This window comes from Salvia hispanica, chromosome 5, assembly GCF_023119035.1.
Source record: "Salvia hispanica cultivar TCC Black 2014 chromosome 5, UniMelb_Shisp_WGS_1.0, whole genome shotgun sequence".
Lineage (NCBI taxonomy): Eukaryota > Viridiplantae > Streptophyta > Magnoliopsida > Lamiales > Lamiaceae > Salvia > Salvia hispanica.
The window spans coordinates 21111213-21130179 of record NC_062969.1 but is presented as its reverse complement, the minus strand read 5'-3'; the positions used below and the strand labels follow the sequence as shown (position 1 = coordinate 21130179).

The 18967-nt window shown below is 35.5% G+C and overlaps 1 protein-coding gene across 2 annotated transcripts in view; it reads right to left on the bottom strand.

The window, feature by feature from the left end:
• Positions 1 to 13498: 13498 nt before the first annotated feature.
• Positions 13499 to 18967, bottom strand: part of LOC125190485 (wall-associated receptor kinase-like 1) — a 7739-nt gene continuing 2270 nt past the window's right edge. Inside the window, exons 2-6 of one of the 2 annotated variants that reach the window (XM_048087807.1) lie at positions 17693 to 18088; positions 17081 to 17593; positions 15323 to 15673; positions 15033 to 15209; positions 13499 to 14925 (exon numbers count right to left, since the gene is read on the bottom strand). In XM_048087807.1, the coding sequence (XP_047943764.1) occupies positions 13724 to 14925; positions 15033 to 15209; positions 15323 to 15673; positions 17081 to 17593; positions 17693 to 18088 (2639 nt within the window). In that variant the 3' untranslated portion in view covers positions 13499 to 13723. The remainder of the gene's footprint in view (positions 14926 to 15032; positions 15210 to 15322; positions 15674 to 17080; positions 17594 to 17692; positions 18089 to 18967) is intronic. The other variant, XM_048087808.1, reaches the window with a different exon arrangement.

Below are 18967 nucleotides of genomic sequence, written 5' to 3'. Positions count from 1 at the left end.
TATGCGGACTGACATTGCAACCTTTCACGATAGGTAGTCTAAGCCTATCTAGGTTGTGAAATTCTTCTTTTTCTTTTGCAAAGCATTGCATAGATCTGACCGTGTTACCTTAAAGTGGACGCCGCCCACAATTGGTCTACTAAGCAAAAGACTTAGACTTTGTTTGCTTCACATTTAAATGTTTATAAAACATCTTATAAATGCACAAACAAACACAATGTAATAATAATAGTGATTCTATTCGTGCGAGACTGCTCGAATAATACTGAATTGGGTTAAAAGTGGATTGTAGAGTTTTACGTATACAAGCAAGATTCTATTCGCGCGAAACTTGCTCGAAACATGCTTTTCAGTATACCAAACCTAACACCTTGTCCCCTACTTTCACGTACAAAACCACATGTCAGTCATTTTCACACCCACTAGTCAGTAGAGTACCGTCTTTAATTTCCGTCTAGGTAGAATCTCAACCCAAGCGTGGTAGCTAACGACTCAGCTAGGTTGGGATTTTATTCTGATCAGTTGGACGCACCTCTAATTTAACACAACACCGGAAACCTGCGCATTCAATCACATAACATATATACCATATCTGAAACGTATGTGAACCGGGAATGTGGTCACATTCCACGACGGTCACTAGACCGGCCAACTTAAAAGCTAGCTCACGATCCCCATATGTGTACACTAGCCCGAGTAGGGTTTGCGGCCCTACTGGGACCCGAATTCGATTAAGCATAATAGGTATAGCCAAGCAGATAGGTAATCCATAAAACATAAAAGGCATGACAAAACGTAAATAGCATAATATTCACATAATTATGCTAAAAGGAAAGTTCACATTTTGACTCGATTTAATTTAACACGAGAAATACCCGCAAGTGTACGAGGCTAGTGTAGCATAAAACAAGAGTATCATATCCCACAGAGACAAGATTGTATCAACTCAAGTACCACGAACAAATTTCGACTACTATCTAGACAATCCAAAGAGAAATGGTTTTGTTCTAACACTACTATAAGCATATAACAAAGAAAAAATGAATTAAAAGTAACAAGAGGAAATAAACACAAGTGAAAAGATACCACAAAGAGAAGAGTAGAGTTTTGGATCCAACTACAATGGAATTGTCGTGCGATTGATTCAACAACTTCGATTACCCATTTTATGTCTCTAGGGTTACTAGGAAAGTCGCTAGTCTGGGTTGAGCCCCATCGCGAGTGTACTCACCCCGTTGATTAAGCCTTAATATTGAAGTCTCCTTCTAATATGTTTAGATTAACTCCATGGAACAAAAGACCCAAGCCCTCACTAAGGTTCCCCTCTCTTGAGTGTAGATTATTAAAGTGATGCTCACTCTTTTATCAAACCTAGATAGGTATCTCTCAATTACAACTATAAAGGTAAACAAACCCAATTGGTAACTATGCAATTGAATTGAAAAAGCACAAGAATGAACAAAGGAACCACAAGAGCTAAGTAATCAAAAGATGTCCTTGAATTAATCACAAACATCCATTGTAGTCTTCTCATGTTCTTCATGAAAACCAAAACAATGGATTCAATCAAATACATAAAAGAAAGCAAATAGATACTCATGTGGAACGATTCTATGGATTGAAAACTTCGATCTCTCGATTTGTAGTCTTCAATCTTCAAATCTCTCTTCAAAGTGTTCTTGGGAAAGTGTAGAGTGTGTGGTAGGCGGTAGAGTCTAGAATGTGTGAACCCTAGGCGTTCTTCCTTTTAATCCCCCACCAAAAATCGTGTTTTTGGCATAAAAATATGCCAAAATAGCGTACCCGGCCGGGTGGAATCATAAAGAATAAAATTCACCCCGCCGGGTGGTCATTTTCGACCAATTTCTGACTCTTTTCGCGCAGAAACACCGTACCCGGCTGGGTGGTTAATTCACCCGGCCGCGTGAAATTTTCTGGAACGCGCAGTGTTCTTAAAATGGCCATAACTTCTTCTACCGAACTCCGATTGAGGCGTGTGAGATACCCACGTGAAACTATTTCGAAGATGAAGAGATTGATATGCATTAGGGGCTGATTGGACTTCAAAATCTCCAGTTAATATTGTCTCAAACCAAGGCTGTTGCACATCTACATATTTTGTACCTTTTTCGACACATTCTTAACAAAATGGTCAACATACCAATATAATAGAGAAGTGGATATAAACATGTCCAATAATAGACAAAATATGATCAAATTCATACCTAACCACCCTCTAAAACCATATAAAATCCAAGTATGTCACATTTTGAAAGAAATGCTCACCTCAAACTGAGGTCTCTTTCAGAAATTTCCTTGACTTAGTCTTAAACGCCATGCGAAGACGTCCATTTAGGAACATAAAATTAATACTTAATTAGGCTTAAGAAGCCAAATAATTTGTCGTGAATGCATCCTAAATGCATGATCATTTTTAGGCCTGTCAAATCGGGTACCCGCGGATACCCGATCCGAAATTTTCGGGTACCCGATCCCGAAATTCCAAAAATCGAATACCCGATACCCGACCCGAATTTTATTTCGGGTATCCAGTCCAGAAAAATCGGGTATCCATTCCCGATTATGATTTTGATTTTGATTTTTTTGTTTTTATAAATATTATACTCCATATACTGTCAAATTTCTATTTATTAAAAATATAGTACTACCAAAGTATTATATACTGTCAAATCTCCATGTTCTGCCAAATATTGAAAAACTAGTACTACTACTTTGCGGGCCAACTCTACTATCAAATATGAGTGCTCGGCTGCTTTTCAAACATTGGAATTCTATTTAGGCAAAACAATTCAGTAAATAAATAATGATACCTGAAGGTTGTAGGTAGTATGAGGTAGTGAACTATATTCCAAGAGGAGAGGGGTGGAGACGCAGCGAGAGAGCAGAGAGGGGTGGAGGCGCTGTGAATTTTAGGATGTACCCTAAACCAGTTTATCTTATACGCTAAACTTATTAATTCAAATGTAATTAAGAAATTAAGTTATATTTAAATATAATTTATTAATTTTAAAAAATAAATCGGCTATATCGGGTATACCCGATCGGGTATCGGGCCGATCATCCAAAATTCTTACTACCCGATCCCGATCCGATATCCGAAAAATCGAGTTTTGGGTATCCAATTATCCGACTTTTTCGGGTTCGGATATCGGGTATCCAATACCCGATATCCATTTTGACAGCCCTAATCATTTTATTCCCTTTTTCCTAAATTATAAGAAGTCATTGAGCATTAATTAAATTGAGGAATTTAATTTATGGAGGAGGTTTAAAGAATAATTCGTCTAACTTCAAATTATTACCTTCCATGTATTATTATCATCTCAAGATTTAATTAGTGAACCAATTATTTGAGCGACTTAGGAGAGCCCGTGATTTAAATAAGTGCAGCAGGTCCAACTTAAAGTCCATCCCTTTCTTTAATGTGTTTAGGCCCAAGCTCCTACTTAAATAAATTCCTATTAAAAAGGCAGCCCATTTCTTGAATCAAATCTTAGTCCATGTTGTTAACTAAGGAGACCCAACAAGAAAAAGAATCAGGCCCAAACTTATACTCCTCACCCCCATCGGTCTCCCTCTCCCATTTCATTTCTCATTCACACATTCCAAAACTCCATCAAAATCCCCAAGTTAGAAAACCTAGATTTCATTTCTCTGTCGCGTCGCCTCATCTTCTCCGGCGAAATCGTCGCCGTTCGTCGCTGTCACTACTCCGGTCAGTGTTTCCTCTGCACCGACGGAGCTCATTTCTTCTTCCTCCTTCTTCCAAGTCCGAGGACAGCCTATTAGAAATGGGTCACTCACCCCTTAAAAGGCCTCATAAGGGGGAGGGTTATCCACACTTATATAGAGAAGCTAGGATCATCACCAAGCCGATGTGGGACAAGATATTAGAATTTTAACACGCCCCCTCACGTGTGGGCCGGAATGACACATCGGACTTCCATCACGTGGGTAGGCAAGAAAAAAGATAAAGAGATAAACCATCATCGACTTGGGCCCTGCTCTGAAACCATATTAGAAATGGGCCACTCACCCCTTAAAAGGCCTCATAAGGGGGAGGGTTATCCACACTTATATAGAGAAGCTATGATCATCACCAAGCCGATGTGGGACAAGATATTAGAATTTTAAGGGGTGAGTGGCCCATTTCTAATATGGTATCAGAGCGGGCCCAAGTCGATGATGGATTTCTCTTTATCTCTTATCTACCTCACGAGTGGAAGACCGATGTCCTTTCCGGCCACATCGATGATGGTTCTCTTATCTCTAGCATTGCCTACCCACGTGATGGAAGACCGATGTCCTTTCCGGCCCACACGTGAGGGGGCGTGTTAAATTCTTTAAATTCTGTCCCACATCGACTTGGTGATGATCCTATCTCTTTTATATAAGTGTGGATAACCCTCCCCCTTATGAGGCCTTTTAAGGGGTGAGTGGCCCATTTCTAATACAGCCGCTATACCGCGAGGCACACGGGCTTCCTCCGTCCAGCGCCGGCGCGCTTCCTGCCGTCACCGCCACGGAATCTGCGCCCAGCCGCAGCGGTATTTCGCCGTCGGAAGGGAGGAGGCATCGTCTCTCTCTCTCTCTCCGCGTTTGGCTCTCACATCCAGCCGTCTTCGGCGCTTTTCGCCGGCGTGTGACGGCATGTCAGCCACAACACCGAGCTCGTATGCATGTGACAGCAGCTGGTCTTCTTTCCGCCGTCAGTCAGCACAACCGCCGCCTCACCGTTCACCGGCAGGTAAGGTTGGGATTTATCTTTCTTTCTCTTTAGTTCATTTTCTCTAAGGATTCAGTCTTTGATTTAGAGTGTTGATGTTTAACTTGTAGATTTGTCATGATTGGGGAAAATATTGACGGTCATGGGGGTGTGGAACTGAAATCGTCATTTCTGGGAGTCATTTCTGGGCTCTGTCGGTGTTCGTTCGTTGCTAAGTCTTCTGTCTTGGCCTATTTCTCTTTTATTTACTTCGATTCTTAGTAAGTGTGAGTCAGTTTCTTTCTTAAACATTAGTTCATAGATGAGATAAGTTCTGGGACTTCTGCAGGGCGTGAAAAGGGCTAAATGTTGCTCTTATGTATTTAAAAGTAAATTTCCTTATCCTAGACATGAAAATTCAAAACGAGGCAGAGGATTGTGTGCAAAAGCTATTGTTTTCTCCACTTATTTATTTTTGCTGTGATTTTGAAGTGTTGGTGGTCTAAAACATACTTGATGTTTGTTTACTACATGCTGACATGAAATTTTGGTTAGAAGGAAGGTGGAGGTGTATTACCTCTTGAAGCAGTTGCTTGATTTTCAGCTTCTAAAACTTGGACTCTCTCACTTACCCCCTGATTCCTTGTTGAAAAGTTGGGGAAAAAGATGAGCTTGCTTTAGCATAAAGTGTTTGTGATGAGGGGAGATAAAATGTGTTACCTATGGGGAGTAGACAATGCCTGCAGGGACTCTGCAGAAACTCTTCTCCTAGCTCACTCACTCTCAACTTTCTATTGTACCTGAAGATTTCGAACAAGAGGGAGGAGTTTTGAGGTGGTGTGGGGTTTTTATACGAGAACTTGGGTGTACCTAGGAGAATTAAATGGAGCTGACCTCCATTTGTCTTCAAACACAACATATCTCTTTGTTTTGATCTTCAAAGCAGCCTTTTACTTAAGAGGCTTGGTGTTTTATGTGGTACTAGGTGTTTGACTAGTTAATTCATCTTGTTCTCACATGCCCTCTTAGTACCTTAGTTCATAACTCTTTTTGTTTGGAAGTTGCAGGTAGCATCGAGAGAGGAGGCAAGGCTGTTGGGGTGAGGGTGCTGCGGCAGCTTTGACTTACCCTCTTGGGAAGTCCTTAGCTCCCCTTTGCTAAAGAAAGGTTGTCCCATTTCCCTTAATAAGCTTCATTTAATTTCCTTTGTTCTCTTAGAATTATTGTTTTGTTTTTACTTTGCAGGAGAATCTGCAAGTCTCAGCTGCCACTTTGCTGTCCAGAAATGGGCTTGCTGCCCTGGGCCTGACGGGCTGATCGGACACGGGCCGTGATTTGGGGCTTGGGAAAAAGAAGAGGCCCAAAGTGCAAGCAATATAAGACTTTAGTTTCTGAAGCCCTTTAGCCCATTCATGAGTATTTTGTAATAGTATTCAAAATCCCCCTTTCTTCTATTCTTAACTCACACGTAAAATTATCATATGAGTTAATGTATTATTTGAGATTATTGGTGGGAATCGGTTATTTTGTCTATGCTAAAGCCATGCAGAAAGTTTAACTGTATGGTGGTTATTTATGGAAGAGTCGATGCATCAGTTGCCGTTAGTGCATGCGAAGGGACACCACCTTTCATGAAGAGACTTGCATTACCTATATATATATGTGCTCACATCCACGATAAATACACATGTACAATACTATATACACAGAAATATAGTCACAATATATTTGTATATATATAAATAAAATGGTTGATTCTTTATCCATCAAAAGAATCATTAAAGGCTTAAGGTCAAAGAGGGGATAACATCAATTATGGAGGATCCGGTGTTGGATAGGACAAACATCAATTGGTGGATTTCAACCTCTACATCAAATGAAGAAAGCATGGATGGAGGTTGGTAATTTTATCTCCACTTATAGTATAAATGCTATGGTTGAATTAATTCAAATCTAGAATTAGATTTCATTATAGAAATCATTAAAGTATTGAGAAATGGCTTACAGTTGGTATCAGAGCCAATCTAGATTTGGTTAATTCACCATTTATGTGATTTCAAAATCGAAATTTGAATGGTCGTGGAATTTTCGATTTTGGTTAATATGCTTCCGCTTGTGTGTTGGGTAATTGTTTTATGAAATGTTAAAACAATATTAGGATATTCTACCCATTAAATATTTCAATATTTAAATAATATATAACTCGTTTATCACCAAAGTGGTCTTGTTATATTGCATTTATTTATTGAAAATGATAAATGTTGATTAATTGATCATGATTATAGAGATGCTTTAATGACATAAGAGTTTGATTGATCAATTATTTTATATGGGAGATCACCCAAAGGTGGATCATTGTATATAACTAATAAATACGAAGTGGATTAATCATTTATTCATGTGTCATTTAGTATGTACACCCAAAGGCAACATGCTTATTTGATGTATGTTTAGTTTCATTAATTGTTAAAGTATATATTTCGCATCGCTGAAAGTACATGTGCTTAAGTATTACCCAAAGGTTACTTGATTGCATGTTATTTAAAGTTTTATTACTGTTTATGAATCTGTGTTAAAGAACTCAAGCACGTATAGATAAACATGTATAAATGTTGCAGCTTTATAAAATTTGTATGCATATGCTAACTCTGTCATTAAATTAATTGGAAAAATTATGGAGAATGATTCGAATAGATCCGGCTTACGCTGGGTGTAAAGATATTGGACCATGTTATACTAACGGAAGAGGAATCATCAACCATTATAGATGTCACTCTGTAACTAAAAATCTCAATGTGAGACTTGGGAGTGATTCAACAGGTTGAGCCTTATGAGAATGACGATGACAGAAAATTTGAGGTCATCTTTGCCCATGACAGAAAAGCGAGGGAATTCATTAAGAAAATTAAAGAATGTTAGCGATTGGGTTTGGCTAATAAGTCAAATGTAGAAGCATAATGTATGGGCTTACTACAAAGAAGTTTGACTGGTCTCAGCCGATTCACGATCATGTGGCAAACATGTCTAACTTGACAGATAGTAAAGTTAACGACCTTGAGAATGGAGGTTCATGAGCAATTGTCGGCTAAAATTTATCATAAACTCCCTACATGTTGAATTTAGCCAGTTCCAGGTGAATTAAACACCATTAAAGATAAATGGGACAATTAAATAATTGAAGGCTATGTTGGTTTAAAAGGAAGGGAGATTAAAGAAGATAAATTATTAAGTTGTGAATCTCATAGTCTTGGAGGTGTAAGCACCAGTAAAGGAAAACTAAGTAATTAGGATCAAAGGAAGGATAAATGTTTTCTGAAAGTTCCAGAAAAGCATATCCGTAAGGAAAAGAAGTGTTTCATTTGCAATAAAATAGAACATTTCAGGAAAGATTGTCCTAAAAGGAAGGCTTTGTTCGATAAGAAAGTTGAACATAACGATTTTGTTTACTTTAAATTAAATCTTATCGAAGAGCCTAATAATACTCAGTGGTCTGTTTTGGTGCTACAATTTATATGTCTCATGTTAAACATGGATTCAGTTCGATCCAATCTACAAAAGGATTTGAACAATAATTGTTCATAAGAAACGTGATAAATGCATGGAAAGAAGGCATTGGGACTTAGAGATTGATCTTAGACATCGGATGTCATGTAGATCTTAACGGTTATCTCTATGTGCCTGAGTGTGCTATAAATATTGTTTCTGTAAGTGGATTGAATAACTTAAGTTTTAATATCAAGATTGGATATGGTGTATCCATATCGTACCGAAATGATTACTATTATGGTAATGGTACATTATTTGATTCACTAAATAGATACAATCTTGATGCAAAGTTTTCTGAATCCTTATTTAATATTGAAAGTCGAGGCGTTAAGCGTTGTTCGTCAAGTAAAAGTTTTGCGTTCTTGTGGCATTAAAGAGTAGGTCGTATTTCTAAAGAAATGATTATGAGGTTGGTAAAGTATGAAAGTCTTCCTCAAAATTGGAAATTAGTGTCCTAAATATGTGTAGATTGCATTAAAGGGAAACAAACTAAACATGTTATAAAGAAATCAGCCACGAGAAACAGTTAGCTTATTAAGTTAATACATACCGATATATGTGGTCATTTTGATACTCCTTTTGGATTGAAAAGAATTACTTTATCATCTTTATTGACGATTACTCACATTATCGAATAAATATCTATTGCATAAAAGATCCAAGCCAGTGAATGTCCTAAAGGTATTCATTGACAAGGTGGATGGCAGTTAGATAGAAAAGTTAAAGTTGTGAGATCGGATAGAGTTGTTGAGTTTTTATAATAGATATTATCTATGTCCATTTGTAAAGTTTCTCGAAGTAGAGGCATCTGTGCACGGTATACAATGCTTAATACTCCGCTACAGGATGGTGTAGTGGAAAGGTGGAATCGGTACCTTAAGGGAAATGGTTAGATTTATGTCATGTTGTTATACGTTACCCTATTTGTTGTGGATTTATGCTTTAAAGACTACAATGTATATGCTTAATCAGGTTCCTAGTAAGACAGTTCCTAAAACTTCTTTAGAACTGTGGACGGTAAGGAAACCTAGCTTAAGGCATATTCGTATTTGGGGTTGTCAAGCATAAGAAATGTTATACCGCATGAAAAGATTTTGATTTAAGGATTGTCAGTGAATTTTTTTATTGGCTATCCGGAAAAATCAAAGGGGTATACACTTTATTGTTCTAACCATAGTACGAGAATATTTTAAACGGGAAATGTTTTAGGTTCATTTAAATGGTGAAAATTAGTGGGAGTGGTGAAAGATGGATGTTCATGAAGTCCACGATGAGGTCCATCCACATATTGTTGCACCTAAGGCTATTGTTCTATTGTGTCACAATCAAAAGACACAATAGAACAACATGATGATGTGTAAAACCCACTAATCGAAAATGAAGTAGATGAACCTGTCACAATTCTAGAAGAGAATAGTGAACCACAATAAATATTGAAACGATCAGTAAGGAAAAGAAAATATGTTGTTTCAAATAACTATGGTTTACACTATTAAAAGTGAATATGACATAAGCCGTGATAAATATTTACTCATTCCAACGAGCCATGAAAAGTGACTATTCTTTAAGAATAATTTGGCTTTGGTGGCTCATTTTGATCACGAGCTTCACCAAATGGATGTAAAAACCATCTTTCTGAATGGAGAAATTGTAGAGAAAGTGTATATGGACCAACCTGAAGGATCTTGATCACATAACAAGAAAAATTAGTATGTAAGCTAAGTAAGTCAATATATGGACTAAAACAAGCTTCCTGGGAATGGTTTTTTAAAGTTTAATGACATCATTGTGTCATATGATTTTGTAGAGATCATTATTGATCGATTATCTATGTAAAAACTAGTGGGAGCAAGTTTATGAATTGAGTCTTATATGTTGATGATATTTTGCTTGTTGCAAATGACATGGGTATGTTACATGATATTAATAAATAGTATCTCTCTTTAAGGATTGCTCCAATTCAGAAGGAAGACAAGATCGGTAAAATGAAAAATGTCCTAAAAGTGAATTGGAGCATAAAGATTTTGAAATAAAAGATATGAGTGAGACATCTTATGTGATCGAAATAAAAATATTATGAGTTAGATCACAAGGATTGTTGAATTTGTCTCATAAAAGATATATCAATAAAATAGGGAGAGATATAGAATGGAAAATTGATCTATAAGGATAGCTCCAATTCAGAAGGGAGACAATTTTCTAAAAGTTAATTGGAGCGTAAGGAAATGAAAAGAATTCCATATGCATCAGCGGTTGGGAGTTTGAACTATGTTCAAAACATGTACGTGACCGAATATTACATTATTGTTGGTATGTTGGGTCGATATTAAAATAATCCCAGAATGAATCACTGGAAAGCTGCAAATGAAAGTCCTCAGGTATTTGCAAGGCACCAAAGAGCACATGCTTATGTAAAGGGGATCCGATGACTTAGAAGTCATTGGATATTCAGATTCAGACGATGTCGGATGCGTCAATGGTAGAAAATTGACGTTTGGCTATTTGTTCCTTTAAGTCGTGGGAGTAATATTATGGAAAAGTGGAAAATAGTTTGTCATTGCTATTTCCACTATGAAAGTTGAATTTGGCATGCTTTGAGGCCAAATTTGATGAAAAGTGATTGCGAAATTTAATCTCGGGACTTGGAATTGTTAACATTATAGCCAAGCCGCTGGGATTTTTATTGTGATAATTTCGCAGAAAATCTTCTTCTAAAGGAAAGATAAGTACTTGAAAGGTGATACACATGACGTTGAAGTACTTGTCGGTAAAGGAAGAAGTATAGAAACATAAAGTGTCCATTGAGCATGGAAGGACAAATATAATTAGAGCGGATCCGTTAAATGAAGGATAATCACCCAAATGTTTATTGGCCATGGAAAACATATGGTTATTATAGAGAAAGCCTTGCTTGCGAATTATATTGTGCTCATAAGGTGTACGACACTTGGAATTCAATTAAAGTTGTGTTTCTGTTTATTTATTGAATATGTTATCATTATAGTTTGTATACAATTATGGTTCATGGATAACATATAATAAATTGAGAATAAAAGTTCTATCTCTATGAAAGGACAATATAAAGTTAGAATTGGTTTGTGATACATAGAAGGGATCATGTCTCTTAATGATGTGTGACCGCCATGATTTGATTAGTTCTAATTTTATATGATTTAAAGGATTTATGAACTTGATATAAAAGTGCGCATAATGGTTATTAAACCATTAAGACGATACAAAGGTCAAGTGGGAGAATGTAAGAATATTTATATTCTTATATGACCTATATATCTATTGGTAATATTAAAGTTCAAGTACATAATATTAAAAGTTAAAAGGGATTCTAATAAAAAAGACGATATCGTGATGGACCGATTTCGATTAAAGAATTTGAATCGGGTGTGTTGATAACCCTCCTCTCTTACCTCTAATTAAAATAATATAATGTGTTTATGTGTATATATATAAAAAGGTATATCAATGTGTATATATGTACATAAAGTAATGATGATATATCTATAATATATCAATAAACATTATGTTACGTGTGGACTAGTTACACACACACACACACATATATATATATATATATATATATATATTAATTTACATGTACGCTTGCGGTGGATTTGTGAGAAAACTGATTAGTTTATTGGAATACTAATTCACAATATTCAAGCGACGCATATAATCCACCGCAAGCGTACATGTATATTAATATATATACGTGTGTAACTGGTCCACACGTAACATATATGTTTATTGATATATTATACATATATCATCATTACTTTATGTGCATATATATACATTGATATACTTTTTATATATACACACATAAACACATTATATTATTTTAATTAGAGGTAAGAGAGAGGGTTATCAACACACCCGATTCTAATTCTTTAATCGAAACCAATCCATCACAGTATCGTCTTTTATATTAGAATCCCTTTTAACTTTTAATATTATGTACTTGAACTTTAATATTAAACCAATAGATACATAGGTCATATAAGAATATATATCTAATTCACACACAAATTTGATCAATCTTAAATAAACATCAAATGGTTCCATCTGTAATCCACCATTAACGCCCTGTAAATATAGGTGAATATGGGCCATAATTTTATCATTTTATGTACTCTTAAATTTATAATAAAATATATATGAGTGAAGGGAGTAAGTGTAGTGTTAACTGTTAAATACTTTACCAAAAAATAATAAAAAACGAAGTAGGATAACTAATTAAAGAACATGTTAAAATGGTCAAAAAACTATTTATTTAATATAGTGCAAGTTGTCTCCAAAGTCAAGTAGTGAGATGTTTTAATCAAATATTTGAACTGGTATGAAGTCTATATACGGGTTTAATAGTAGTCTCCAATGTAATACCCACTTCTTTTATTACCCTTTTCCTTTATGTTTAAATATCGAACTAAAGAAATATCACTCTCTTGCTTCGTTGAATTTAATGAAACTCGTTACTCCTTTTATTGACACTTAGTATGTTAGTTCGCGAAACAAAAGTTGAAGTGATAATCAAACGAACTTAAACAATCTAATGTATGATTATGAAATATAATGAACGTTGAGAAAGAATATGAAGACGTCCTTCCCAAACTAAAGTGTTCGCTTACATCTCAAATATTGGTGGGAATCGGTTATTTTGTCTATGCTAAAGCCATGCAGAAAGTTTAACTGTATGGTGGTTGTATGGTGGTTATTTATGGAAGAATCGATGCATCAGTTGCGGTTAGTGCATGCGAAGGGACACCACCTTTCATGAAGAGACTTGCATTACCTATATATATGTGCTCACATCCACGATACATACACATGTACAATACTATATACACAGAAATATAGTCACAATATATTTGTATATATACTTTCGGTTCTTGTATATATATAAATAAAATGGTTGATTCTTTATCCATCAAAAGAATCATTAAAGGCTTAAGGTCAAAGAGGGGATAACATCAATTATGGAGGATCCAGTGTTTGATAGGACAAACATCAATTGGTGGATTTCAACCTCTACATCAAATGAAGAAAGCATGGATGAAGGTTGGTGATTTTATCTCCACTTATAGTATAAATGCTATGGTTGAATTAATTCAAATCTAGAATTAGATTTCATTATAGAAATCATTAAAGTATTGAGAAATGGCTTACATTAGACTAATAACATTAAACAAATATAAAAATTAAATCGAGATAAAAATAAAAAACATACTGTAAACATCGAATCAACACAAAAACAAAAATCAAGTAACTAAATACCCAAGTAACAAACCACAAATCTAAAAGATCCACAATATATGATGATAAAAAAACTTAAAATCATTGTAAAGCAATTCCTTAAAATTCCAATCTTCAATCTCAGAGAGAGCATATAACCAAGTCTTGATCATCTTATTTGAGTCTACCACATATGCGTCAGTATTATGATGCACTTTCAAATAACATTAACGGATGTGCGTCTGACGACAATGCAGAAGCATTATTGTAACTGTTTGTCCATGTGTACTCAGTGTCTGAAATCATTGCGGGCATATCTCCAAAAGATCTCACATCTTCTGATTCAACATTAACACTACTCGACATTTCAGATATCCTAAAACTTTCCAATTCAGTAGCAACTTCTTTCATAGTTGGTCTCATTATTCCTTTCAAGTTTAAACATCTTTGTGCAAGCTTCGCAACTAGGGCCACCTCTTCCTTTCTTCCTTGCTCCCGAACTTGCGGATCTAAAATCGTGTCCATGCATCCTTCTTCCATGCACACAAGGAACCGTGTCGCTAAGCCTCTTTCCTCTTCTGTTTTATCAAGAGATATTGGCCTTTGTCCAGTAAGAAGCTCGACAAGAACTACCCCGAAACTATAAACATCGCTCTTCTCCGTGAACTGACTGGACCGAAAATATTCTGGATCTAAATAACCAAACGTCCCTTTAACCAGAGTAGTTAAGTGAGTCTGGTCTGTAGCAACAGACCTTGAAGTTCCAAAATCAGATACTTTAGCAACATATTTTTCATCAAGGAGGATATTACTAGACTTGATATCCCTGTGATAGATAGCAACAGAAGATGCAGAGTGTAAGTAAGCTAGTGCGCCTGCTATGTCTGCTGCGATTTTCAAAAGCATGTTCCATGTACATGGAAATTCACTACTTGGATCATGTATTAGATCAAAAAGTGTCCCGTTTGGCATGAATTCATAAACAAGTAGAGGAACCTCAGTCTCCAAACAACACCCAAATAGTTTGACCACATTCCTATGATTGATTTGCGATAGTATCACCACTTCATTTATAAACTGTTCTAACTGATTCACCTCGACCAATTTTGATTTTTTTATCGCAACAATCTTACCATCATATAACATTCCTTTGTAGACTGTGCCTTGCCCTCCTTGTCCAATAATTCTGCTCTCATTAAAGTTATCCGTAGCCACCTCCAACTCTTTTGCCCGGAAAACTTTTGTTTTTCCAAGTGCACCTTCATTTGTATGTTGTTGTAAGAGAAGGCCTCCATTTCGTTTGAAGAATTTGTCTTTTACAATTTTTTCCTTTCTCTTTTGCAACAATTTATGTAACCAAAAGAACACTGAGACTAGAAGCAGAAACCCCATTCCAGAGCCGATACCTACATGCAATCTTAACTGTGAGAAAATTAACAAAATTTTACAGATAAGTAAAACACAATGAGTTGCATATCTGATTGATATTCGAGTTGGAACAATATATCGTTACCTATCAAGATAATCATCTTGGTTTTGGATGGCGGTTGCGGAATGCAACCTGTGCCATCTTTTTTCCCATCACCAATATACCCTTTTGGACACAAGCAGTGAAATGTCCCCGGACTATTTTGGCAAGTTGAATTTGAGACGCATGTATTAGTTGTATTATCATCGCATTCATCAATATCTGCTCAATACATAATCACTAGTTGTAATTTGATAAAGCATATATTTGTAGGTCAATGTCCAAATAAATCAATATATATAGCCTAACAAGGCAAAAGATTAGAGATTACCAACCTTGGCACCCTGGATTGAGGTATGGATTGCCTATGTATCCTTTGGAGTAGTTACAGAGGTACCCTCCAAGCATAGCATCAAAATCAACACAATCACTATTATCTCGGCAGATGAAGTTAGTGAGATCTTGCCGTGCTTCTTTGCAATTCATAGGTCCGATCCTCCAATCCAATGCCATGCTCGGCCAAGCACCGGATGGGATCCTGTTTGAGTCAAGGGATGTTCCTATACTATAACGATCATTTGCATTCATTCTTTCAGCGTGTGCAGTAAAGGCGTAGCTACAAGAAATATTGACACTTGTCCGTGGTTCACTAAGATCAGTCATATTTAATTCAAGGTAAGTTGTACCTGCACATGATCCAACACATATTTCACTTAGATCAAGCTCTTTAATTTTATATAACTGCAAAATTTCCTCATTAAGATCGGCTAGAGTTTTAATAAATTGTTTGATTTCGTAAAGAAAAGTGTGTAGAAAAAATTGTGAAATGTATATCCTACTTTTATAGAATAGTTTTATACTATCTCCGTTCCATAATAAGAGTCACACTTTGCTATTTTGGTCCATCCCACAATAAAATTCAACTTCATTTTTACATGAATGGTAAGTGGTCTCATATTCCACTAACTCACTTCACTCACATTTTATTATAAAACCAATATAAAAAAGTGGGTCTCATATTCCACTAATTTTTTCAATCCACTATTCTTTACATTTCTCAAAACTCATGCCCACAATAAAAATAATAAAATGTGAGTGGAATGTGTTAGTGGAATATTGAGTCCACACACCAAAAATAATAAAAGAAAAGTAAGACATTTAATGGCGAATGAACTATAAAAGAAAATATGAGATACTTAATGACGTAGGAAATAGATTCTATAACAATGTGGTGGATTTATAAAAAAAGATCTTTTTCTTAACAGGCAACCCTTACAGAATGTGTGTTATAGAATATAGAGGTTTATGAGGAAGGGTACCCTGAAAATAGTTAAATACACCATCAATGCCGATTAAAGTGACTCGTTACTTGTTTTGGACATCTCACATATTTTCTAAAATAAAAACATTATTATTTATGCTTTATTCTCTTTCAAACTTTATTTTCTCACTTAACCTACAATAATAACATTAAATAAAATAATTTCCAAAGTAATCTTAAAAACATTACCGATAATTATTACTCCATCTGTATCCTAAAAATATAAACTCTTTCCTTTTTAGTCATATCTCTAAAAATAGAAACTTAGTGATTTTAGGAAATTTCATTTTCTCTAATGAGGTGGAGTCTATTATCCATTCACATACTTTTTTTTCTATCTCTCTTACTTTATCAATTTTATACTCCCTCCGTCCACGAAAAGTAGAGCACATTTGTCATTTTTAATTGTCCAAGAAAAAATAGAGCACATCTTATAAAGGAAAGTTTTCAACAACTTATCTCTTACTTTTTTTCCATTCTCTCTTTAATTATATGGACCCCACATTCCACTAACAATACTTCTCTCCTGCTTTTTTTTTCTTTTCTTTTTTTTTCCTTCTCTCTTACTGATAATATGGACCCACATTCCACTAACACTCTCTTCTCTCTTAAAACCCATGACATTTACAATGTGTCCTATTTTTTATGGATGGAGGGAGTATTAAAACTCGTTTCGTTTCAAAAGTTCATATTTTTAGGGGATGGACGGGGCATAAACCAAAAGTTTTGTATTGAATTCTTTTTAGAAACGGAAACATCAATTAATTATTACCTCTTGGAATTGGTATTCTGCAACAACCCTCACCTGCAAAAGATGTTATTCCATAGTCGCATCCTATGAAAATACTACCATCATCATAGATCTGACTGTCGGAGCAAATGGCTGCGCAGCTGCTGCGAATAGAACTTCGTTTGTCTTCTCCAATAACCCCGACAGCCATCACATTGCAGCCAACGGCGTTGATCCAGTTGTCATCTGAAAATCTATATTGCGTTTTCAACAAGTCAATCGTTAATGTTGGCTCAGCTTGATAGTCTGACCCATTGTAGCAATTTGAAGATAGGTTCCTGTTGTTGACAACAATTTTTGATGAGTTCAGCTGAATGATTTCAGTGTTCAAATGACTGAGGAAGGGTGTCGCGGGGTTGGTGTCCTTGTTGCAGACAACTTCAAAAGATGGCTCCAGGTAGCAATTTGGACCCACACCAAATGGAAATGGAATCGATACTTTCCCACATTGATCTATGCATCCAGGTTTGGCAATTGAACTTGAAGAGGAAATTGCTAGCACAGAAGCAAATGAGACATCATACTAGAAATTAACTAAACTTCATGTGTTGAATTTCATATCAAGTATGGAAACTAGAGAGAAAAGAAACTAACTCTGGCATCCTCCTCGTAAGTACGGATTTCCCTCGTACCCTTGCACGCAGCTACATCTGTATCCCATTACTCCTCTAACAACATAGTTATAGGAATCTTGATAATCAACACAAACACTCTTTTCGTCTAGACATGAGTAAGTCGTGCTGGAATTCTTAGCTTGGCTGCAGCTCTCAGCTCCAACAACCCAGTCCAAGCGCACTACCGGTGGCCTTGTTGCAGATGCCCAATTATCATTTACCAATGCCGTTGAGTTATTCAGATAGTACAAACGATATGAAAATACAGCTTCATTCCAATTTGTCTCCTGGATAAAGGCATAGCTGCATGGGAAAAGCTTTTTACGTTGTGAACTTCCGCTCAAGTCAATCAGTTTTGCTTCCACGAATTTTGTTCCTGCGACTTAAAATCAAATTTTAGAAAACAAAATTTCAATACAACCTCCTTCTCCTAAAGAGCCTTAGAAACTTTATCACTTATATGAATTTTAATACTCTCTCTATCCCACTTTAAGAGGAACATTTATTTTTTGGCATTGGATTATATATAATATTGTTTTATGAGTTATTGGAGAGAACGAAGTAAAAGAGAGGGAATAAGTAGGGCTGGCAATTTTCGACACGACACGATAATCCGACACGAATCCGCACGAAATTATTGTGTTTGGATCACGGGTCATTATTGGGTCGACCCACTAAGAACACGAAAAAATCGGGTCGGATGCGGGTTGGATGCGGGTCGGGTCGGATGCCCCGTTAAAAATTAATATTATTATTTTTATTTTGAGTAAAGATAAATTTGCAAAAATTGTATACACAAAATGCCCTTCAAATTTTAAAAAGGATAATACTAATTTATTTTGATTAGATAGCATCATTAATTACATATTTTTGTGACTAATTTGACCTTATTTATAATTTTTCATTTTTCATTTGTATTGTTGTACAATATGTACCAAGACCCTTATTAAAAGATAAAATTTTAGAGAGAATAACCATCCATAGTATTTTAATGGAATAATTTTTTATTCATTTTATTTAAACTATCACAATGATATAAAGATAAATAAATTGCTTTTTTTTACAAAGTATAAATTAGGAAAACACTCTTTTGTTAGGAAATTCTCTCATATTATTTTTTAAACCATTGATATTTTATCATTAATTTCTAACTTTTAATTTTGAAAATAATATTATACATATTGGTTGATTATTCTATCTAAAATTATTAACATTATAATATGGGTCATTCAATGATGAGACATTGTTGGACTCA